This window comes from Diadema setosum, chromosome 21 (genome assembly GCF_964275005.1).
Source record: "Diadema setosum chromosome 21, eeDiaSeto1, whole genome shotgun sequence".
In the NCBI taxonomy this organism is placed as follows: Eukaryota; Metazoa; Echinodermata; class Echinoidea; order Diadematoida; family Diadematidae; genus Diadema; species Diadema setosum.
This window is the reverse complement of record NC_092705.1, coordinates 23,220,474-23,246,940: the sequence shown is the minus strand read 5'-3', so window position 1 is coordinate 23,246,940 and position 26,467 is coordinate 23,220,474. Positions and strand designations below refer to the sequence as shown.

Sequence of the window (26,467 nt, the reverse complement as noted above, 5' to 3'; positions counted from 1 at the left end):
CCGTATAGCCGTCAAAAGGGGCTTATGGAGGAGTTGAAAAGAGTACAACTGTATTACGAATCGCTACCTGTGTCTCATTCTGCTTCAGGTCTTACAATCAAGTAATATTGTTCAGACAAACTTTGCCACAAATACTCTGATAACAGAGATTTGCACACTTGATTGACAACAATTTGACCTGAATCCCTGTATTGTACATCGGTTAACCTACGACAGTAAAAGTAGATGCATTTCGGTGAAACAAAACAAAACAAAACTTTGGAGTCTCTAAGAACCGAAAGGGGGAAAAAAGAGGTGGAGCGACACTCCAGAGCCTTGTATAAAGGGAAGGGGGAAAGGGTTGACTACAATATTCTTGTAATTCAGTGGTGACTTTAATAGAAAAAAAAAAAACATGTTTAAGGCACATAATGCTGCCGAATCGACTTCACACATTTAGTCACGTGAGGAAATCTGAAAATCCTTGATGTTGCTGCTGCCAATCAATCCAAATTATAACGAACTGCTGATACTGTGGAGAGAGACTGTGCGAATTATCTTTCAGCAAATGTCATCCCCTCACCCTTCACCTCCTGTTTGCTTTATACTACGGGTTGAATTATTCTATTTTGCATCTATATCTATGGCAAAATATTTACTCGACAACAGCTTGGGGTTTCCTATGTCATCGATCCTATCATGCTAGTCACGTGACCACTTTGTCGAAGCAGCTCAAATACCATATCTAGCTACATATCGTTCTACAGTGTGTATAAAGAAAAGTTGATCAATAAAAACTCAATGAAAAGAAAAGTAATCCAAATTTAGAGGGCTACTGTTTCATTAAATGTCAACTATGGGGAGCGCAACGTTGGTTGTAAGGAAAGGGGAACTACCCCTTACTGGACAGAACACAGTGCCCCACAGTGTGTTCACAGTGTGGTGACATGTTCGACTACGTGAAAACGCTCGAATTTAACAGTGTGGAGATGATTTCACACTGTTGTTTAGTTTTCACAGAGTGTTCACATGGTAATGATCTGAGTCACACTGTGAATTGATGATTTACTATGTGTTCACACTGTTAAAACGCTCGAATTTAACAGTGTGAAGAAATTTCATGGTGTGTTTACATTGCGTTCACACTGTGTTTCTCACACTGTGGGACACTGTGTTCTTTTCAGCAGGGCCAATTGTGTTGACCAATGTCATGCATGACTGAGCACTCCTAACTTTAAAGACTACAATGACAAGTTGCACTTTTTCCAAGTTTTAGCGTTATCATGAAGGAACATGTCTCACTGAAATGAATTAAAACCTGTCAGTGAAAGTGGTGCAGGTTTCCAATTATCAGTATATCCATCATGTAAGGAATTTTTCATGTAAACTATCTAATAATAACCGTGGTAACACAATACTGCACAGTTCAAAAGGATATGAAAAATACTTTGTAACTGCCTGAAATTCGAGGAGCCAGACTCGACTAGCATTCATGCTATTTTCTGGTTCTTTATAATTCTTGGTTGTTGTTTTTTTTTTTAATGTGACTCCATATTTGAAAACATGTTTGTTTTTTTGGGTTTTCTCGTACTTTTTATGGTCCATAACCTTCAAAATGGCCATAGTCGGATAGATATAACCTGTATGGTCACGCCGACAAAGGCCGTCCCTTACAATCATTTTTTTTTTTTGTTCCTATTAAACACATAGCTCGCAGCAACATAGCCTACGGGACTGTACAGTCTCACAGAATGCACTGCGTCGCACGACACAAAAATAGCGGATAAGTGACGTAATACGGACACATACCGTAGAGTTACTGTGAAAGACGGTTGCGGAGTCCGCATCGTTCTGCAAAACTGCCGTCACTTTGAAGACAAATAGCAAAAATGTGTTATTTTTTAGCCCAAACGAGACTGGTATGAAAATGTTTGCTTGAGTTATGGCTTTCCAACGATGCAATTGGTGTTACCGTCCAATTTGTAACAGGGTTAGGATCCAGCAAAGTCTGACAGCTTACAAATTGCAGGAAAAAAAATAAGCCGATTTTCTTCCTCACATAAAATTGTTTTCTACTTAATGATATTTATTTCAAAATATATGTATATATTTTGAAAGGTATTATTTCATTATTTATCTAAAAACAATGCGAGCAGTGTACTTCTAGAAGACACCATCAATTGATCTCGCAAAGCATGTTGCCTTCTCTCATAATCTCGTGCAGCAGCGAAATCTGCACGCGAGATTTCGCGAGACGAAAAATAAAATGTTCTCGTTTTGCACAGCGCAAGCGAGCGCTGCCGGTGGACTGCCTACCATGTCTTTAATATCTACAGAGAAAATGGGTTGTGTGGGTTGGCTTTTGTGGGAGTGACCAGGTTATCCAACAAGTGGCCATTTTGAAGATTATGGACCACAAAAGGTAAGAGGAAATCCTAAACAAAACCCTGCAGTCGTGCAGGCTGGCCTGTTTATTTGACCACTTTCATTGACAGGTATTATCCATTTCAGAGAGACACTCAAATAATGTTCCTTCATGATAATGCTCAAACTTGGAAAAAGTACATCTTGCCATTGTTGTCTTTCAAGTCAGTGTGCTCAATCATGCATGACATTTGTCAGCACAATTAGGTATCAATGGAAAGAAGAAGAGTTGTCCTTTCCTCACAACTAACATTGTGCTCCTATAACAGACAGTTATGAAAAAGTAGCCCTCTAAAGTTGGATTACCTAGGTTATTTGATATGCACTGTACAATCTTGTATTTTCCTTACACACATATACTAATGATTACAAAGTGTCGTTTCGGAACATTTTTTTTTTCAATGATTTTTATCTTTTGTTTCACTTCTGAATTGAGATATAAGAATTATTCAAAGCTCACCATATCTGACTTCTTAAGGCTGTCGATTTCCTTCGTACATCTTCGGGCATAGATAAAGATTCGGGAGTAACAGAAGATAAGCGCCGACAGCGGTATGCCGAAGCCAGTGGCGATGAAGAAGAATGTATAGCTGTAGGACGTGGTGTAGTCGTACGTGCACAGCATGAGCTTTGGGTCGAACGAGTGGGCGCCCCAGCCCAACAGGTTAGGCATGTCGATGAGGAAGCAAGCGCCCCATAACAAGATGAGGAGGAGCGGGAGAGTACGCTTGTTGAAGATCTGGTGGTAAACGTTGCGGTGGACGATGGCCACATAGCGATTGACGCCGACAGAAGCGATGCTCCACATCGAGCAAGAACAGCTGAAAGTGGCAACGTATATCGTTACTGTTTAAGACTATAAAGATGCAGAAACGAAGGACGGTATCAAACAGTTTTTTTTTTTGAGGTTTTTTTTGAGTTTTTTTTTTTTGAACAAACATATCACACAAGAATTTCAGTCACCTTCGAGAATTGCATTTAATCTGTAATATTCTGACTGCAATTCACCAATTCAGAGAAGTCTAAAAAAGAAAGAGAAAAGGGTTACAAACAAGACAATAAAAATATTGAAATAGAATAGCAAGTAGGAAAGTTTTGACCATGTGAAGTCTTGCTAATCTTTGCTAAACAATTCTCCTATGTCGATAGCGATTGCTAACTGGCTAATAAAAGAGTTGATGATATGATCACCTCACAATTTTTCTTTGATCATGTAAGAAGAAAAAATGTTGACTAAAATTTACTTTTCTTTTTCGATTAAAAAGTGTAAAACATAGATTTCTTCCTGGCTGAATACACTGTCAAGCCCCGCCACACTATATCGTATAAATCAGCGAATGCCTAGCGGATAACATTTGGCAAAGTCCAGATACGCTCGAATCCGCACGAATTCTTGAGCAAAACGTGGTCGTTTTCGAACGTTCGCCTAACGAATGGTGAGCATATGCTAACCGTTTTACGCGCGGATAAAGTAACGAATGAAAGCGAACGCGTACAGGCCATCCAACCGATGCTGAGCGGACAAAATGAATGACCAGCGAATGCCCAATATATATATGCATAGCGATACTGCGGCAATCACGTGACGGATCTCGGTTGACCCACACTTCACCAAATCCTTTTGAGCAATGACAGTCTCAAGTAATGTTTTGGCTGTGAAAATGTCCCCAAAGAGAAGAAAGCAACCTGCCAAGCAAGCACAGAAATCACCACCAAGTACTCCTGATTTCGCTATCCTCAGTCCTCAAGATGTCTCACTCTTTTGCATGAAATATAAAGTGGGAGGAGAGTGATATATTTCTGACAAACTGTTACAAGCGAGCTTGAAAATTGTGACATTTTACAGTCCCAAAACTGCAGTTTGTGACTGTATTTTGTCCGCTTTGGAAATTAAGGGGGGGGGGGGGGCACCGGGTGAAACTGCTGGAAATTACTACTGACAGCAACATCAAGAGAATGGCATAACAATTAAATGCGAGCGAGCGAAGCGAGCGAGCTTGAAAATTTTGACATTTTACAGTAAAAAAAAAAAACCTGCCGTTTTGGGCTGTATTTTTTCGTTTTGGGGGCGCACAGGGCGCAACTGCTGGCAGTTCGTACTGGCAGCAACATCAGGAGAATGGCATAACGATTAAATGCGAGCGAGCGAAGCGAGTGAGCTTGAAAATTTTGACATTTTACAGTCCCAAAACTGCCGTTTGTAGCTTTATTTTTAGCTTTGGAAATTAAGGGGGAGCACCGGGCGAAAACTGGTGGCAATTACTGGCAGCAACATCATGAGAATGGCATAATGATTAAATGCGAGTGAGCGAAGCGAGCGAGCTTGAAAATTTTGACATCTTACAGTCCCCAAAACTGCCATTTGTAGCTATATTTTTCGCTTTGGAAATTAAAGGGGACGCACCGGGCACAACTGCTGTCAATCACTGGCAGCAACATCAGGAGAATGCCATAGCGATTAAATGCGAGCGAGCGGAGCAAGCGAGCCTTAAAATTTTGACATTTTGCAATCCCAGAAAATGTCGTTTGTAGCTGTATTTTTTCGCTTTGGAAATTAAGGGGAGGCACACCGGGCGAAAACTGCTGGCAATTACTGGCAGCAACATCAGGAGAATGGCATAATGATTGAATCCCGAAATTAAGGGGGAGCACCAGGCGAAAACTGCTGGCAATTTATGGCAGCAACATCATGAGAATGGCATAATGATTAAATGCGAGTGTGCGAAGCGAGCTAGCTTGAAAAATTTTGACATCTTACAGTCCCCCAAACTGCCATTTGTAGCTATATTTTTTGCTTTGGAGATTAGGGGGGGGGGGGGCGCACCGGGCGCAACTGCTGTCAATCACTGGTAGCAACATCAGGGGAATGGCTTAGCGCTTAAATGCGAGCGAGCGGAGCGAGCGAGCTTTAAAATTTTGACATTTTACAGTCCCAAAACTGCCGTTTGTAGCTGTATTTTTAGCTTTGGAAATTAAGGGGGAGCACCGGGCGAAAACTGGTGGCAATTACTGGCAGCAACATCATGAGAATGGCATAATGATTAAATGCGAGTGTGCGAAGCGAGCGAGCTTGAAAATTTTGACATCTTACAGTCCCCAAAACTGCCATTTGTAGTTATATTTTTCGCTTTGGAAATTAAAGGGGACGCACCGGGCACAACTGCTGTCAATCACTGGCAGCAACATCAGGAGAATGCCATAGTGATTAAATGCGAGCGAGCGGAGCAAGCGAGCCTTAAAATTTTGACATTTTGCAATCCCAGACAATGTCGTTTGTAGCTGCATTTTTTCGCTTTGGAAATTAAGGGGAGGCACACCGGGCGAAAACTGCTGGCAATTACTGGCAGCAACATCAGGAGAATGGCATAATGATTGAGCGAGTGAGCGGAGCGAGCGAGCTTCAAAATTTTTGACTTATTACAGACCCAAAACTGCCGTTTGTAGCTTTATTTTTAGCTTTGGAAATTAAGGGGGGGGGGGCACCGGGTGAAACTGCTGGCAATTACTGACAGCAACATCAAGAGAATGGCATAACAATTAAATGCGAGCGAGCGAAGCGAGCGAGCTTGAAAATTTTGGCATTTTACAGTAAAAAAAAAAAACTGCCGTTTTGGGCTGTATTTTTTTTTTGCTTAGGAAATTAAGGGGGCGCACAGGGCGCAACTGCTGGCAGTTCGTACTGGCAGCAACATCAGGAGAATGGCATAACGATTAAATGCGAGCGAGCGAAGCGAGTGAGCTTGAAAATTTTGACATTTTACAGTCCCAAAACTGCCGTTTGTAGCTTTATTTTTAGCTTTGGAAATTAAGGGGGAGCACCGGGCGAAAACTGGTGGCAATTACTGGCAGTAACATCATGAGAATGGCATAATGATTAAATGCGAGTGTGCGAAGCGAGCGAGCTTGAAAATTTTGACATCTTACAGTCCCCAAAATTTTGACATTTTGCAATCCCAGAAAATGTCGTTTGTAGCTGTATTTTTTCACTTTGGAAATTAAGGGGAGGCACACCGGGCGAAAACTGCTGGCAATTACTGGCAGCAACATCAGGAGAATGGCATAATGATTAAATCCCGAAATTAAGGGGGAGCACCAGGCGAAAACTGCTGGCAATTTATGGCAGCAACATCATGAGAATGGCATAATGATTAAATGCGAGTGTGCGAAGCGAGCGAGCTTGAAAAATTTTGACATCTTACAGTCCCCCAAACTGCCATTTGTAGCTATATTTTTTGCTTTGGAGATTAGGGGGGGGGGGCGCACCGGGCGCAACTGCTGTCAATCACTGGTAGCAACATCAGGGGAATGGCTTAGCGCTTAAATGCGAGCGAGCGGAGCGAGCGAGCTTTAAAATTTTGACATTTTACACCCCAAAAACTGCCGTTTCTAGCTATATTTTTGCGAAGTTTGGTTTGTCCCACTTTTATGGGGGAACCATCCCCCCCCCCCCATCGACGCCTCTGCATATGAGGGAGCTTTTGTTAAGTGAAAGATATGCTGCACACTCTTTGACAAATTAGGGAAATATACGTCAATCTCAACAGTGTACTTATCGAAAGGGATCCAGTATAGCGGAGCTTTTGCATGTTTATGATTGCAATTCAACGATTTGGTGCATAGTTCTGGCGGTATTTGGACAATAATTCCATTAAGAAAGTTCGAAATTTGTCCTCATCTCGGAAATTGCTTGGGGGATAAATGATTTGCCTGCCTAAACACTTTCGTAGGGGCGGGGCAAATGCCCTTTGCCCCCCCCCCCCCCCCCCCGAGATATTTTCGACGCCCCTGATCTTCCCTGGGTATACCCATAGATGTATCTTGACTGAATTATCAGTCACTGTCGTTCCTCATGAATGATTCAGGAAATGGAGGGGGTTCAATTATGGCAATATAGTTTTGTTATTGTTTGTTTGTTTGTTTTCGTACATATTTTGCAGATGGTCCCAAGTTACTCTCGTCTTAGCATGTTTACATGTAGGCCTACACTATTTGACGTTGTCAACGTCTGAGCCATACCTTACAGTGTATGTCCATGTCCGCGAGCGAGCGAAGCGAGCGAGCGCTTGAGAAAATTATGCATTCGATTTCCTACAAGATAGAATACTGTTCAGCTCTGTTACCTGTCTGAAGGCCGGCGTACAAACGTCATGCAATATGCCAAAATTGATACAATCACATTTCTGCTTCCTCCATTTTTTTTTTCTTCAAAATTCAGGGGGGGGGGGATGATTATACAGGCCATCCCCCCCCCTCCTCCATTTCAGGGGGGGGGGGGGATATATCCCCCCCCCCATCCCCCCCGGGATTTACGCCCATGCCCTCCACTCTTCTGATGATCATGTTGGTAGTCCAACATCCTCCATTGCGTGTGGCGCCTCCGACTGGTCCCAGCCTGTACCTTCAGTGAAAAAAAAACATACCAGAGGCAAACGACGGGATTTTCACATCCCGGAGGCACAAGAGGATGCCCATTTCTGATGACCAGCTGATTTAACGCTACCTGTGCTGCCCATGCAGATTTACTGGGCGAATTTAGACGAACGGCGGACGAAAAAGAAACGGGCGCGGGAGAGCGAGCAAAACGTTCGAACAGCGGATGTTAAACGAACACAAAGCGGATTGTCCTTCGCTTTGTCGTCCGCTCAAGATTATGGACATGTCCGAAATCAAAATTTGACTCCGGCGGATCTCTGCGAATCTCTACGATCACCTAGCGGATACAGCGAACGTCAAAAGGATCACGAACGACGAGCAACGGATGTGAGCGTATCTCCAAATTTTCGAATTCAATGGGCATTCGTTGGCTCGATCCGCTCCAGTGTGACGGGGGCTGTACATAGCATTAGGGACAGATTACGCTTTAGTAAAAAAGAAGAAAGAATCAATAAAAATCCCAAAATTTCAAGATTGTATGTTCAAAACTACAAGTGCAAGTTTTGAGGTGATGTCATCAGCTCACTTATTTCCATATCTATAATTTATTGACCGTTAAATTAAAAAAAAAATGTTTAGTGTTAATTGGCGGAACTTCACAATTTCATAATTTACCCAAATCTTATCCGATTTTCATCAAATTTTCACTGTTGTGCTTGTTAGATTTCACTCTTTCTTTTCGGATGAAATTGTCAGCACAGAAATCAAAATCAGTGGCAGTCACATTGGATCCCATGTCACACAATGTCTGACTTGAAAATAAGATAGCGCAAAGAGATAAAACACTCTTGTCACGAGTATTGATGTGGAACCGTCAGTGATCAACGAAATCGATTAGATAAAGCAATTGGCAGTGGAACGTTTAAGTCTGTTCGTTTGTTTATTTATTTGTTTGATTGATTGTGAAGTCTTGCTAATCTTTGCTAAACAATTCTCCTATGTCGATAGCGATTGCTAACTGGCTAATAAAAGAGTTGATGATATGATCACCTCACAATTTTTCTTTGATCATGTAAGAAGAAAAAATGTTGACTAAAATTTACTTTTCTTTTTCGATTAAAAAGTGTAAAACATAGATTTCTTCCTGGCTGAATACACTGTCAAGCCCCGCCACACTATATCGTATAAATCAGCGAATGCCTAGCGGATAACATTTGGCAAAGTCCAGATACGCTCGAATCCGCACGAATTCTTGAGCAAAACGTGGTCGTTTTCGAACGTTCGCCTAACGAATGGTGAGCATATGCTAACCGTTTTACGCGCGGATAAAGTAACGAATGAAAGCGAACGCGTACAGGCCATCCAACCGATGCTGAGCGGACAAAATGAATGACCAGCGAATGCCCAATATATATATGCATAGCGATACTGCGGCAATCACGTGACGGATCTCGGTTGACCCACACTTCACCAAATCCTTTTGAGCAATGACAGTCTCAAGTAATGTTTTGGCTGTGAAAATGTCCCCAAAGAGAAGAAAGCAACCTGCCAAGCAAGCACAGAAATCACCACCAAGTACTCCTGATTTCGCTATCCTCAGTCCTCAAGATGTCTCACTCTTTTGCATGAAATATAAAGTGGGAGGAGAGTGATATATTTCTGACAAACTGTTACAAGCGAGCTTGAAAATTGTGACATTTTACAGTCCCAAAACTGCAGTTTGTGACTGTATTTTGTCCGCTTTGGAAATTAAGGGGGGGGGGGCACCGGGTGAAACTGCTGGAAATTACTACTGACAGCAACATCAAGAGAATGGCATAACAATTAAATGCGAGCGAGCGAAGCGAGCGAGCTTGAAAATTTTGACATTTTACAGTAAAAAAAAAAACCTGCCGTTTTGGGCTGTATTTTTTCGTTTTGGGGGCGCACAGGGCGCAACTGCTGGCAGTTCGTACTGGCAGCAACATCAGGAGAATGGCATAACGATTAAATGCGAGCGAGCGAAGCGAGTGAGCTTGAAAATTTTGACATTTTACAGTCCCAAAACTGCCGTTTGTAGCTTTATTTTTAGCTTTGGAAATTAAGGGGGAGCACCGGGCGAAAACTGGTGGCAATTACTGGCAGCAACATCATGAGAATGGCATAATGATTAAATGCGAGTGAGCGAAGCGAGCGAGCTTGAAAATTTTGACATCTTACAGTCCCCAAAACTGCCATTTGTAGCTATATTTTTCGCTTTGGAAATTAAAGGGGACGCACCGGGCACAACTGCTGTCAATCACTGGCAGCAACATCAGGAGAATGCCATAGCGATTAAATGCGAGCGAGCGGAGCAAGCGAGCCTTAAAATTTTGACATTTTGCAATCCCAGAAAATGTCGTTTGTAGCTGTATTTTTTCGCTTTGGAAATTAAGGGGTGGCACACCGGGCGAAAACTGCTGGCAATTACTGGCAGCAACATCAGGAGAATGGCATAATGATTGAATCCCGAAATTAAGGGGGAGCACCAGGCGAAAACTGCTGGCAATTTATGGCAGCAACATCATGAGAATGGCATAATGATTAAATGCGAGTGTGCGAAGCGAGCTAGCTTGAAAAATTTTGACATCTTACAGTCCCCCAAACTGCCATTTGTAGCTATATTTTTTGCTTTGGAGATTAGGGGGGGGGGGCGCACCGGGCGCAACTGCTGTCAATCACTGGTAGCAACATCAGGGGAATGGCTTAGCGCTTAAATGCGAGCGAGCGGAGCGAGCGAGCTTTAAAATTTTGACATTTTACAGTCCCAAAACTGCCGTTTGTAGCTGTATTTTTAGCTTTGGAAATTAAGGGGGAGCACCGGGCGAAAACTGGTGGCAATTACTGGCAGCAACATCATGAGAATGGCATAATGATTAAATGCGAGTGTGCGAAGCGAGCGAGCTTGAAAATTTTGACATCTTACAGTCCCCAAAACTGCCATTTGTAGTTATATTTTTCGCTTTGGAAATTAAAGGGGACGCACCGGGCACAACTGCTGTCAATCACTGGCAGCAACATCAGGAGAATGCCATAGTGATTAAATGCGAGCGAGCGGAGCAAGCGAGCCTTAAAATTTTGACATTTTGCAATCCCAGACAATGTCGTTTGTAGCTGCATTTTTTCGCTTTGGAAATTAAGGGGAGGCACACCGGGCGAAAACTGCTGGCAATTACTGGCAGCAACATCAGGAGAATGGCATAATGATTGAGCGAGTGAGCGGAGCGAGCGAGCTTCAAAATTTTTGACTTATTACAGACCCAAAACTGCCGTTTGTAGCTTTATTTTTAGCTTTGGAAATTAAGGGGGGGGGGCACCGGGTGAAACTGCTGGCAATTACTGACAGCAACATCAAGAGAATGGCATAACAATTAAATGCGAGCGAGCGAAGCGAGCGAGCTTGAAAATTTTGGCATTTTACAGTAAAAAAAAAAAACTGCCGTTTTGGGCTGTATTTTTTTTTTGCTTAGGAAATTAAGGGGGCGCACAGGGCGCAACTGCTGGCAGTTCGTACTGGCAGCAACATCAGGAGAATGGCATAACGATTAAATGCGAGCGAGCGAAGCGAGTGAGCTTGAAAATTTTGACATTTTACAGTCCCAAAACTGCCGTTTGTAGCTTTATTTTTAGCTTTGGAAATTAAGGGGGAGCACCGGGCGAAAACTGGTGGCAATTACTGGCAGTAACATCATGAGAATGGCATAATGATTAAATGCGAGTGTGCGAAGCGAGCGAGCTTGAAAATTTTGACATCTTACAGTCCCCAAAATTTTGACATTTTGCAATCCCAGAAAATGTCGTTTGTAGCTGTATTTTTTCACTTTGGAAATTAAGGGGAGGCACACCGGGCGAAAACTGCTGGCAATTACTGGCAGCAACATCAGGAGAATGGCATAATGATTAAATCCCGAAATTAAGGGGGAGCACCAGGCGAAAACTGCTGGCAATTTATGGCAGCAACATCATGAGAATGGCATAATGATTAAATGCGAGTGTGCGAAGCGAGCGAGCTTGAAAAATTTTGACATCTTACAGTCCCCCAAACTGCCATTTGTAGCTATATTTTTTGCTTTGGAGATTAGGGGGGGGGGCGCACCGGGCGCAACTGCTGTCAATCACTGGTAGCAACATCAGGGGAATGGCTTAGCGCTTAAATGCGAGCGAGCGGAGCGAGCGAGCTTTAAAATTTTGACATTTTACACCCCAAAAACTGCCGTTTCTAGCTATATTTTTGCGAAGTTTGGTTTGTCCCACTTTTATGGGGGAACCATCCCCCCCCCCATCGACGCCTCTGCATATGAGGGAGCTTTTGTTAAGTGAAAGATATGCTGCACACTCTTTGACAAATTAGGGAAATATACGTCAATCTCAACAGTGTACTTATCGAAAGGGATCCAGTATAGCGGAGCTTTTGCATGTTTATGATTGCAATTCAACGATTTGGTGCATAGTTCTGGCGGTATTTGGACAATAATTCCATTAAGAAAGTTCGAAATTTGTCCTCATCTCGGAAATTGCTTGGGGGATAAATGATTTGCCTGCCTAAACACTTTCGTAGGAGCGGGGCAAATGCCCTTTGCCCCCCCCCCCCCCCGAGATATTTTCGACGCCCCTGATCTTCCCTGGGTATACCCATAGATGTATCTTGACTGAATTATCAGTCACTGTCGTTCCTCATGAATGATTCAGGAAATGGAGGGGGTTCAATTATGGCAATATAGTTTTGTTATTGTTTGTTTGTTTGTTTTCGTACATATTTTGCAGATGGTCCCAAGTTACTCTCGTCTTAGCATGTTTACATGTAGGCCTACACTATTTGACGTTGTCAACGTCTGAGCCATACCTTACAGTGTATGTCCATGTCCGCGAGCGAGCGAAGCGAGCGAGCGCTTGAGAAAATTATGCATTCGATTTCCTACAAGATAGAATACTGTTCAGCTCTGTTACCTGTCTGAAGGCCGGCGTACAAACGTCATGCAATATGCCAAAATTGATACAATCACATTTCTGCTTCCTCCATTTTTTTTTTCTTCAAAATTCAGGGGGGGGGGGGGGATGATTATACAGGCCATCCCCCCCCCTCCTCCATTTCAGGGGGGGGGATATATCCCCCCCCCCCCATCCCCCCCGGGATTTACGCCCATGCCCTCCACTCTTCTGATGATCATGTTGGTAGTCCAACATCCTCCATTGCGTGTGGCGCCTCCGACTGGTCCCAGCCTGTACCTTCAGTGAAAAAAAAACATACCAGAGGCAAACGACGGGATTTTCACATCCCGGAGGCACAAGAGGATGCCCATTTCTGATGACCAGCTGATTTAACGCTACCTGTGCTGCCCATGCAGATTTACTGGGCGAATTTAGACGAACGGCGGACGAAAAAGAAACGGGCGCGGGAGAGCGAGCAAAACGTTCGAACAGCGGATGTTAAACGAACACAAAGCGGATTGTCCTTCGCTTTGTCGTCCGCTCAAGATTATGGACATGTCCGAAATCAAAATTTGACTCCGGCGGATCTCTGCGAATCTCTACGATCACCTAGCGGATACAGCGAACGTCAAAAGGATCACGAACGACGAGCAACGGATGTGAGCGTATCTCCAAATTTTCGAATTCAATGGGCATTCGTTGGCTCGATCCGCTCCAGTGTGACGGGGGCTGTACATAGCATTAGGGACAGATTACGCTTTAGTAAAAAAGAAGAAAGAATCAATAAAAATCCCAAAATTTCAAGATTGTATGTTCAAAACTACAAGTGCAAGTTTTGAGGTGATGTCATCAGCTCACTTATTTCCATATCTATAATTTATTGACCGTTAAATTAAAAAAAAAATGTTTAGTGTTAATTGGCGGAACTTCACAATTTCATAATTTACCCAAATCTTATCCGATTTTCATCAAATTTTCACTGTTGTGCTTGTTAGATTTCACTCTTTCTTTTCGGATGAAATTGTCAGCACAGAAATCAAAATCAGTGGCAGTCACATTGGATCCCATGTCACACAATGTCTGACTTGAAAATAAGATAGCGCAAAGAGATAAAACACTCTTGTCACGAGTATTGATGTGGAACCGTCAGTGATCAACGAAATCGATTAGATAAAGCAATTGGCAGTGGAACGTTTAAGTCTGTTCGTTTGTTTATTTATTTGTTTGATTGATTGATTTTTAAGGGGGCTGCGGGTCCCCATACCCCTTCCCCTTACACGGGAAGAATTTAACGATAAATGATGTGAATATGGGTGTTCTGAGTTTTCCCGCGATTTTATTTATTTCTTTTCTGCACAATTTTGCAAAGTTAGCTGGGGGAGGGGAAGCCCTACCCCAACGCTATCTGTGATGAGGACGTTGAACTATGTACAATGTATAGTACCTAAATACAGTCTGTCAATTTTCAGTTGACAAAATGGACACAATTAATCCATCACAGCACAAGTTAGAATTTTCTCGTGCGCAAACACGACCAGGTAACAAAATCTCTGTAAAAAAAAAAAAAAAAAAAAATCATTTGATACACAAATTTATCAGTTAGCAAACATGATAGCAGTACAATCTTCATTCCAAAAATGTCAACATTCAGCATCACATCTCACTTTCAAGCTCTCTAAATCAGTGTTCAAAATTTGAATTTGAATTTATTTGAATTTGTTATTGGTACTTTCAGAGACAATTTAAAAGCCAATCTTAATTACAAAGAAAAATTAATCCCTTTCCACTAATCTAAATATAATAATAATCATTTTCCTGTGGTTTTCGCCCAATATTTTTTTTTCTCCATAAAATGTTGTTTTGTCACCCTATTCCTGATGTTCCACAACCAAATTCATCATTTTTACACCTCCATCGTCATTCTCACAAATGTTTTCCTTGTTATAAAGCGATATTCACCTCCCCATGAATATGCAGCCAATCAATCATCCCACACACATATAGCCAAACAGTATTATTATTACATTTTATGTAAGGGCCTACCCATAAGGTTTCTTTAAAAAACGTTAAATCAGATCGAATAACAACTAAGGAAGCTGATAGAAAGAAATGCATTAATAAAGAAAGGCCAGACATCCGACGTTCAGATTATTTGTAGAGACTATTGATTAATCTATTCCCATTTCAAGATGTCAGAAACTGACATTTGTTTCCAGCTTTTCGTGAAATTTAGTTTCATCCAGTATGTGAAGATGGCGGCATACAAGCTGTAGTAGAACGTTTGATGCTGAATATACCCCGCCAGGATATATTTCTTCATTGCTTTTCTTTTTTTTCTCTCTCTCTCTCTCTCTTTCACTGCTGGTACTGTACAAGGACGCACGCCATAAAAGATGCATGTTGAATGGTTCTTATTTTTACTTTTCGTAGATCGATCCGTTGAGAGTATTTCTCCTCAAACATTAATACAATCAGTAGGGCATAGACACAACGCGATGTCATCCCCCCTTCACTTCCCTTTAAAATATGTTTAAAAACATTTGGATTATTTGTTAGCCTGGCTGACTTCGAATCGATTGCTTGTAAGATATGAATCTCATCGGTCAAAGAAGAGAAAGGGAGAAATAATTATGTATTATCATTTTCTTATTCATTCTGAACATGTCCAACTTTTTTGTTTGGCATATTACATGGAGTGTCATTAATGAAAAATCGATTTGAAATGTTAAGATATAGTAGCACTGCAATCTCATTTCATGTCTTCTCCGACTTCTCGAGAGATTGACGTGCATCCTGCCTGCATTCAGTGCCAGAGATAAAGGACTCTTCTACATAGAAACGTTACTTTCATTCCTTCCTTGGCTGAAAGAAATGGCATCTCCAAAGCCATTGCTGATATTATATGCATGGACTTTAACTCTGATGCCGTTTTTTTTTTTTTTTAAAGTATAATGTCATTGCATTCATGGTTTTGCAGAGTACCGCATCGACCGCCAATCAATATCCCTGAAAGTAACAAAGAACAAAAAGAAAAGGGAGAGGGATATATATAAAATATATATATATATGGCGACAGGGAGAGAGAGAGAGAGAGAGAGAGAGAGAGATGGGGGGGGGGGGGGAGAGAACCGATCCAGAAGCTTGACAGAACGGTCTCGATGTCAGGCACCATATCCAAGCGTGCAGTTGCAAACGTGTATCAAGCTAGTTATTCAGTGGGAGAACAATCCACGCCAAGATTAACAAAGAATAACTTTCAATATCTGTGCCGAACACGTAGAAATAGGACTCGAAATGATCCTGATTTGAACTGAACTGAATCGATTGAAAAAAAAAAAAAACAGCAGTCCAATGTGTATCTTATTGAAGGTAGTATGTTTGCAATGGAGAGCAGTATGGGAGCTATTATCGCATTTTATCTACTCATTCCACGTAACAACTCAAACATTCTGGAAAGGAAATCAAATCAAATCAATTTTCTTAATGTTAAATTACTTTACGTATGTGTGTGTGTGTGTGTGTGTGTGTGTGTGTGTGTAGGCCTATAGATGTATTTTTTTTTTTGCTCACTAACATAATGATATGAATCTTTATGAATAAGCCAGTTCGTAATTAGCTCATGTACACATTGGTACAAATGACCTTTCTTTTTTTTTTTCAGTTGGTTAGGCCATGGAGCTACAAATGAAACTAGCTCCATGATGGTTAGGCACTTCACTCGTTTTCAAAGCGACATAATGCATAAGCTTGCCCGACGTAACAGAATTCATAGTCAAACAAAGAATGAACTTGCGTTTAGACCAGGTGACCAGAATGACCAATTTACATTTCAGGAGGCATCCATGTCATTGTTTTGTATAAAAAATTGAATCCATTAAAGGGTGTGTACAGTTCTGGTTGAGGTGAGGCTTTAGCTTTTAACGCTTTGCAAGTTATTCAGAAACCACTCTATGAAATGTCAAAGAGCATGCAATTCTAAGGGGTATCAAAAGTTTTTTTTTTTTTTTTGAAAAATCGGTTTTGAAATGGCCGAGATATCCAAAAACAAGGTGAAACAAAGAGATCATATAAAAGGCGTGGCCTGTCGCCTTTTATAATTATCACTTTTTTGGATATCTCAGCCATTTGCAAACCAATTTTCAGCAAATAAACGTTGAATCCTTTTTTAAAATTACATGCTCTTTCATATTTCATAAGAGGTTTCTCATTATCTCACTTAGGAATGTTAAAAACCTGAATCCCCACCTCAACCAGTACTGTACAGTCCCTTTAACAACATTTTTTTTTTATATTGCCAAATACCACGCTTGCTGTCAGGTGGATGTGCTGGCAAGCACCATCTATATCAATATAAGGATACATGAATAATCATCACATCACAGATGCTTATCTCAGTGAATTAACAAACCAAAATGCCTGTTGGTACAAATGACCTTTTTTCTGCTCATGCGCAAAGTGGAACCACGAACTGGTTTATTAAGCGCACGTTGATGTTGATGAAGGATGCTATTCCTGAAAGGAACCAGTGGATGAAAAGAGAAAAATATTTATACTATGGTTCTCATCTGCGATCTGGGCCTAAATTAACATAAGTAGCTTTGCCTTGCTCCCGTCGAGTCTTTCTATCAGCGACTTATTAACTGATAAGCAAGGGAACAGTAAGTAATTAATTAGTGCCGCTTCTCACTTCTCCCGCCGTGTAATGTACCGGTAGCAAAAAATGCCGGGAACCGTCGCCCATGCTCTAATTCATACAGCAGTATAAGCGTCGCCCCACCTCGGAAGGGAATGAGATGAGAATAATACGTACCAGGTATTTTTTCGCGGTTAACACTTATTTTACTTGCCTATTTCTTAATCAACTCATTCCATGCAGCTCGGATTTTTCGTAATTGCCAGTAAAATGGGTTGAATAATTAGATACCAATTACGGCTACTCACAATACGGACTGTATAGGAGCTGTCAATCATCAATATCATCTATTATGTGTCAAGACCTGACCTTATAATTGCTTATTGTTGTTGTTTCTTTTTACTTACACCTGTCTTGCTCGCTATATATTGTCCAAAAAAAAAGAGAAAGAAGGAAAGAAAGAATGGAGTAGAATTTCATTTTCATTTCAGTTTAATTTCATATTTCTCACGAAAATGGCACACAGAAAAAAATTCAATACCAAAATCATAAAGCAAAGATTAGGTGAAACTTCACCTGAATGTACACCAGTCGGACTCAATAATTATAAACACAAAGGTCTGCTTACAGTAGTGTGGGACTATGCTCATAGTACGAGCAATATGATGGGGCCTACGTAAAAGCAAGCTTGTTCAGTCGCAGATCCCTTCCTGAGTCCTTGTGTTTCGTAACAGAAATAAGAAGAAGAAAGCATTTAGGATTATATAAGGAAGAATGTGTGTGTGTGTGTGTGTGTGTGTGTGTGTGTGTGTGTTGTATCATCCCATCGCGAAAGAGGAGAAGCTCATGTAGTTCTGGTATGAAAAGGAGAGAAAGATAGGAGAGGCAAGAGAAGGAAAGAGCGAGAGAGCGAACAAGAAAGGGAGAGGGAGAGGGGGGGGGTGGTACACCAGTGGGGTATTATCATGAAATGGCAAGCCCATTGCATTACGTCGAGTTTGGGTGTTATTTCAGTAGAAAAGAAAAATCCCTTTCCGTCTTAACATCTAATAATCATGCGATATGCTCTTTTCGAAGGGGTCAGGTAAAACCCCCAACATCAATCTGTATATCTTTATATTGACACGAGCTTATTTCATGATAAGCTGATAAATCGAGAGGGATAAATAACAGGTAGCCCCATTGATATAGTTATGGCAGCTCCGAAATGTCCACTACCAAAATGCGTTGTCCCAAACTCATGTCAAATCCAGCTGACAGAAAATTTGAACTAATCAAAATGCTGGAAAGATAATGTCGAGAGATAAAAAAATATATATAGTTGCACTGCCAGTTCCACTACACATCAAAATTACTGCTGTTATAGTATGAAGAGAGTTGTAAATATTTATTGTTTTTTCTCTTCTGCCCCCCCCCCCCATGATAGAATTTGTCCTCGCGCTGATTTGTCCTGAGCCATGGTCACACGATGTTGCTTTTAAAGATAAAAATTAATAAAGCTTTACACGATTAGCCGTTGATAACCGAAGTTTCCAGAGAGCTACGATTGACTATTATTCAATTTCTTGAATTAATGCAATAAATTGAATTAAAATTCACTTACGATGCTGCTGGCTTTATCTGTGGTTTTCGACGCAGTATTACAGTAAACACCGCTTGCCTCACGCATAGATGATGAACCACTATAGGCCTATCTATGACGTGGTTTTAAATTTATACGTGTCAGACGATTCAATATTGGGAATGTATGTTTCTAGAATGCTGGAAGATTTTTAACTTCAGGTATAAACAATATATTAAGGGTGTAGCTGCATCGTTTTGGTGATCCCCAAGTTGATTTACATCTTCTGGTCTGTGTGTGTGGGTGTGTGCGTGTGTGTGTGCGCGCGCGCGTGTGTGTGTGTGTGTGTGTGTGTGTGATTACAGAGAGAGTGTCTGTTAGTTCATACACATCTCAATACATGCCTTGGTCATTTGGCATCCGCTATTTAAGAAGTCGTATAATCCTGTGTAATGCAAGCAGGTGCCAGCTCTTTCTTCAAGAATTGTGCTGGTGGTAGTCGTCTCTCGTAACTTAATGTTGTTCAATAGCGCAAACTGTTAATAGTCTGACGTATGCTACCCTTTCCATGTTACATTCATTACAATAGTAAACTTCTTTGCCGGAATGATGGTGTTGATTTTTGTCCTTATTTCCATTAACCGTTGTCTGACAAAAACATTAAATTGATCTAGAAAAGAGGAGTTCTTAACTGTTAAAATTTCATCATGGAGAAAGAAAAAAAAAGTGTTGAAAGTTGTTAATAGATTAGTTTATATCTTTATTATTTCTTCTATTTTTAAACACACATTGTTGGCGATAACATTACTTACCGTCTGATAACATGATGGATAAGGAATTTGTCTTTGCTGTGATGTTAGTATAGATTAGGGCATACTGTTCGTTATTTCGAAGATTCTTAATTCCTAAAATTAGGTAAGGTTCTTTTTCCGAGGGTTCGTTATTCCGAAGGCTCTTTAATCCGAAAATAAGTAAAGTTATACCAATACTATGTATACACACACACGCACACTCACACACACACACACACACACACACACACACACATACGATACACAAACTTATTGGAGTGCTGGAATACAATCGTAATTTGTAAATGTACTGTTGATAGTAAAAGAAGCATGTTCTCTTCCTTCTCCGTATGCCCCTCCTTTTCTACATCATTGTCATCAGGATGAACCATGCATGACGTTGAAACATTTATAAGAGATCACTCAAAGGCAGAAAAAAAAAATCACACATGTGTGTACTGATCATCCCCTCTGAAAGAATCCTGCGTACGCCCCTGGTCATGTGGTCATGAAAGATCAGCCATTTCCCAACATCAACTACTCTATCCAAAAAAAAAAATAATAATAATAAAAAAAAAAATGACCCCCCCCCCCCTCCAGGCTTTGCAACATTTTATTCCATTTTGGATTAATGACCCGGGATTAATGAACCTTTGGCACGCTGTTTGGAATAATGAACCGTATTTCGTGTTTGGATTCAACGAACCTTCGGAATAAAGAACTTTTCCCATTTTCAGATTAGCAAACCTTCGGAATAACGAACCTTTTAAATCATTTTTGCACTACCGAACCTCCGGAATAACGCCACAAAATAATGTTCCGATTAACGAACCCAGTTTCGTTCTATGATTAACGAATATCTACATTTAGGGAATTTGTGTGTTGTAGAATATAGAGAACCACCGGAATATTTAAACAAACATCACAATTATCGCAACTATTCAAATCTCAATACCCCAATATCAACTTTAAAGGGCGGTATGAGGACAGCATTGATTTGTGCGAACTTTCGTTGGGTTCAATTGATAGTCCTGCTATGGGCCCTATAGATAATAAGAGGATTTGAAAAAAACAAAAAGAAAAACAAAACTTGAAATAGATAATAAGAGGATTTGAAGAAAAACTTAAATGATGTAGGCTATTCCGTAACATATTACCAGAAATTTCCGTACAGGATTTCAACCATTCCTCTGAAATACAGCTTGAAATTGTTGAAATCAAGAACCTCTTCTTTGGCAATTTGGTCTCCATGTGAAAAATTTCTATGGAAGAGCGCTGCGGCTCGGAGCTTGGGAAATTAAGGCCGGTGGAATGATATGCATTCAATTCTCATACCATAGAATCTACGCATGAATTTGCACAAATTAGGAAGACATCCCACTCCTCTTAACACCTCCCAGCTACGATCGATACGGTTACAGCTCGTTATTCCGAAGGTTCGTTATTCCGAATTTCATTTTCGAATCAACAAATCTTCGGAATAACGAACCTTCGGAATAACGCCACAAAAATGTTCGGATTAACGAACCCTTTTCATTTTCGGATTAACGAACCACTAGGCATTGGGAATTTGTGTGTTTCGGATTAACGAACCTTCGGAATAACGAACCTTCGGAATAGCGAACCTTCGGAATAACGAACAGCACCCAATCGATACAATGGACCAATACAATAAGCATTGCACGTCCGCGTATAGACAAACAAACGGACCAAATTCGCGCGCTGAATTATCACACACGTATAGACAAATCCATCCAACGCCACTGATTGCTTTTTATTTCCTCCTCACCGAAATCATGGCCATGCCAAAGATTCTTCATTAACAAGTGCCTTTAATGCACTGATAACAAAATGGTCTTTCTTAGTTCCTTTCATGGTGGGTGACTACGCAATTGATTGGATTCGTATCCTTGGATCTGACATTGTACTATCATGCACTATAGCTGATTAATGTCAATGGCTCTCTAAATCAGAACATCTATGATGTCTACACTGACGACAATCATCTGTTTATCTTTATGATTTCTATGGATTTAACGAAGTAGTGCCGTTTCATCTCGACTTTTCCCAGCAATATCTTCCAGCGAATGTAATGTAATGCGACAGCGAAATATTTACATAACTGCAGTCTTTCTTTGTTTTCTGAATTCTAATAAAGCATAGAAGCAGCAATCATTCCTGATTTAGACTGCAGCAGGTGTATTTTTGTTTTCGCTGTGTCTACTTCTATCATTGCCTGGCCAAAAAACGAAAAAAAATTTTTTTTTGAATCGTAACGGATCAATGACTGCGCACGTCTCTTCAGCCCGATTGAGTCAACCGCAATAATTAATTGGCAATACACGTTAATCGGGCCATCCGTTTGAGCGTATTGTATTACACAAGCCAATTTACAGTGACAAACATCGATATAAAAAAAAGTCGCTCTCTCCGTCGCCTGCCTCCTTACGAATTTAAGTAAAGGAAATTTGCGATGCATTATATGCATGTTGACCTGTACTGATTTATTATACCTTGATTATCACTTACGAATGTTATATGGCATTATAAACGTGAAATGGCATTAATTCATATGAAATTATTTCTACTATTTTTTCTTGAGATTACTTGTATACGCCAACCCCCCCCCCAAAAAAAAAAGAAAACAGTATGCAAGTCAAACCTACACTGCAAAAAGTCCGGTGTTAAATAGTGAACACCGAGCTGGTGTTAAATTTCGGTGCTTATTTATGGTGTTAAATTAACACCTACGGGTGTCATTTCCAAATTTTTAACTGTTTTTGAAGAGTTTCTTAGTAACTGCACTTCTTCTTGATTTTTAATTTAAACAAGACGATCAAGAACTTTACATTAAAATACTAGATTTTTGAAAAAATGTGAAAATAAATTTACACCAAAGTAACACCAGGCTGGCGTGGTCCCTTATTGAAGCTGGACGGGTGTTAAACCATTGATATCAACACCAGCAAATATCAAATCAACACCATGTGGTGTCATTTTTGAATTAACACCAGTACAGTGTCAAAATAACACCAGGTACAGTGTCAAATTAACACCACGAAGTGTCAGGTGAACACTTTTCAACACCATCACAGTGCATTTTAACACCTGTGGGTGTGGTACTTTATTGAAGTTTGATCGGTGTTAGATTTAACACCCGTGGTGTTAAATCTAACACCGATTTTTTACAGTGTATAAAGAATGGCATAATATATGTCATCACTGGTTAAGTAGTAATATGATTAATTAAGAAGAAACACTCGAAAGCACTTGGGCATATAACTTGTTTCCGTAGATGCTATGCCTTTTGTTAATCATATTAGCAACGCATCAAGAAACATTCAAGTTGCGCTCAGTCTATAGGGAAAAGTGCGATCCAATGTCTTTTGTTAATCAATTAGTATTTTAACAATGATTTGACAGATGATGTCATAGACAGAATCGTAGTTTGACAAGTTATGTTTTGGGCGTATCCATGTAATCTGAGGGGGAAAAATAGAAAAATTGTACTGAAAGATAGATAGCATGCACGTATTCAGATAGTCAACGATTTGCAAAGTAAGCGACACTGAGGGTATCATGAATTAACACTAGTCAACATGGACTTGCAATGCATAGCTCTTTTAAAGCAACTTTCTGTTGACAAGTACGAAATAGTGACCTTCATGAATTATTTTGACATCACAGCACAAAAGACGCGCAGTCAGATTACATTTTAGTCAATTGGTCACAAAAATGATTTCAATTTCAATTTCAATCTATTTTTATACTCCTCACGAAGATAGCACAGAAAAAAAAATACAATTATACAATACCAAAATTAAAAAGCATAAAAAAAGTGAAACTTCACCGGATCGTACAACAAACTGTTTCAATGTAAAAACACAAGTTTGGTTGGTGTTGGGCTATGCTCGTAGTACGTGAAATATGATGAAATATGATGAAATATGATGAAATACGTTAGAGCAAGCTTGTTCAGTCGTAAGTCTCAGGATAAATCAGATAAGGGGGAATATGGAATACAGATATCTATTCGGACCACATTATAATGATTGAGGGGAATCGATTCAAATAAAGAAAGAAAAAACACTCAAGTAAATATCACTAAAATAAAACACATAATGTTTTGACTGATGTGAAATATACTAGTAAAATCGAAATAAAGAACTCCTCATTGTGCCGTCATTTTCTTTTCTTTTTTTTTTAACCTTAGAAGTCAAATTTTGACGTTACCCGTATATCTTCGGGTGTTTCATTGTGCAAGCACAGGTAACTTCATGTTAATGCTTTTTTATCCATGTCGGATATGTTACTACCCACATCCCTCTAGAAGGGAGACAACCACGTTTCTCGTCAATAGGAAATGTCATCTCATTTATTAAAAAGTCTGTTAATCAGAGAGATATGTAAATATATCACAGGGCTTGACGCTATTTTTTTTTTTTCGCTGGTGGTGCCATTGGGCAACTTAACTCTTTGAATTCGAGATTTTGGTGCCCCGAAAAAAAAAAAATAATAATGTGGCCGGAAATAATAGGAAATATAAAAATTATCATTATTATTATTTTTTTTTTTTACATTTTAGCTGCCGATATAATGGGGCCACCAACAGATAGCCTTTTGGAAAATTTGGTGGCCCGACATCAATCTGTAGTGGCAGTGTCGTATGGATATACACCCTGAATAACAACATCGAAAAACATGGGAAATGCCCTTTTTATCTATAAATGCATGAACTGATGACACAACGTTTAAAGTAGATGTGAGATTTTGAATAAAAGTTTAATTTTAAAAACTCTAATTCACAAACAAACGTAATGATGCTGACCACAACCACCAGACATCAATCCTTTGCAACAATTTATTTCAGTGGCAATACGTCACTTAGAGCTACGGTGTTCAAGTCGCTATGAATTTCCTTCTTTCTATTTTTAATCTTTATTATTTCTAATCCAATCGTTGATAGTCAGGTCAACCATTGGGGTGAGCGGTAATCCTGTAGTTTATGGGAGCAAAACCAGTCGTTGGTGTCTTGGTTGCTTGGCGTAACATATCTGAACAATTCGCCTCCCCTACCTCCCTCCCTCCCTCCTTCGCTCCCCCTCAAACCACCGTCAACATCAGCAGGACCAGCACATAACTCTTGCGAGTTTTTGTCCACGTTTGAAACGTAATTCTAACTGTCCGCGAAGTTACCAGAAACTCCTGATTCACTTTCCCCATGCCTCTGCGCGATGTTATGAGAAAAGACAACACCTATTCATATATCTAATTTTGCCTTCGATAGCATCAGCAATTAAAAAGGTGATAGTCAAGATAAATTATGATAGATAATAGGATACAAAACTGGTATTTCTTTTGTTGTACAAGGCAACTGTCACACGCTTTATATTTCTTCAATATTTAGAAAAATTTTCCTTCTGGACAGAGCACAATGTCCCTCAGTGCGTTCACAAAGCGTTCTAGTCGACTATGTGAAAACGCTTAAATTAAATTGTTAACAGTGTGAAGATGAGTTCACAATGTGGTGTGGTGTGTGTGTGTGTGTGTTTTACAAAGACTTCACATAATAATGTTCTGTTTCACACTGTGAATAATGATTCACCAAGTGTTCAAAATGTTAAGTCGCTCGAACTTAACAGTGTGAACAGAGTTTACAATGTGCTCATATAAATTGTGTTCACACCGAGTTTCACTTTGCGTTTCAAACTGTGAGCCACAGTGTTCTTTCAAAAAAAAAAAAGAAGGTTTTCACGTCATTGCTATCATCGCGTTATTTGAAAGGATTATAAAGAAAATAACCGTTCTCTTCTTCACGCTGTAGTTTTTGTTTGATGATAGATAGTGACGCTTCTTTTTACGTCAATGCATAATATTGTGATATGCACCATAACAGTTCACATCTTGACATTTTATACGTCTCTTCTTCTTCTTATCTTTTTTTCGAAGTTAAAGTCACAAATCTTACACTATGGCAAAGAACCTACCTGGTTACACACACAACGCCGATAATTTGGCATAGCACCGCCTTATCACTAAAAAACTCTCCTGCGGTCACCAAGCCAGCAATGGCGAAAGGATTCAGGAACGCCGAAACGCATAGATCGGCGACAGCGAGGTTGACCACGAAGGCATTCCCTAGGATGCGAAGTTTTCGATGGGTGACAACGGCCGAAATAACGAGGACGTTGCCGATGCAGCCGACCACAAACATGAACACGGTAACGAGAAGGAGCAAATCATTGACCACAACATCGTCCTGATAAGGGTTCACGTATAGATGTACATCGGTGACGCGAACACCTGTAGATTCAGCGTGATCGCTCACCCACAAAATTTCCGTGACAAGTGTTGATACGACACTCCCGTTCATCGTAGCCGTCATCTTTCCCCTGATCGGACAACCCAATTAGTCTTTCCCGTCCCCCGTGTCTCTGCTACGTTGGCCAAAGCATCAGTGTATACGCGGCAGCCGTGGTACGGTCGTACCCCTTACTATCGGATCGGAATGAAATTCCGCAGATGTGCTTTAAATACCGGTCGATAGTGTGCAACGTCTGATAGGCTCCTACCCACATCTATAAGCCCAACTAGGATTTCCCATGATCAAAATTATATCCATAATCCATAACCCACTGAAAACTTCAAACTCGTCCAGTGCGCCCTCAGCCTGTGTATGTTCGTGTACTTTTTTTTTTTTTTTTTTTTTTTTTTTTTACAAATCCAGTCTTCAACATTGATTCCACTACTTGAATCATT

The 26,467-nt window shown here is 40.4% G+C and overlaps 1 protein-coding gene across 1 annotated transcript in view; it reads right to left on the bottom strand.

Moving 5' to 3' along the window:
- LOC140244412 (melatonin receptor type 1B-B-like) overlaps positions 1–26,093 on the bottom strand; it is a 28,258-nt gene extending 2,165 nt beyond the window's left edge. Inside the window, exons 1-2 of the mRNA XM_072324050.1 lie at positions 25,696–26,093; positions 2,864–3,224 (exon numbers count right to left, since the gene is read on the bottom strand). Coding sequence (XP_072180151.1) covers positions 2,864–3,224; positions 25,696–26,093 — 759 coding nt within the window. The remainder of the gene's footprint in view (positions 1–2,863; positions 3,225–25,695) is intronic.
- Between the last annotated feature and the right edge of the window lie 374 nt (positions 26,094–26,467).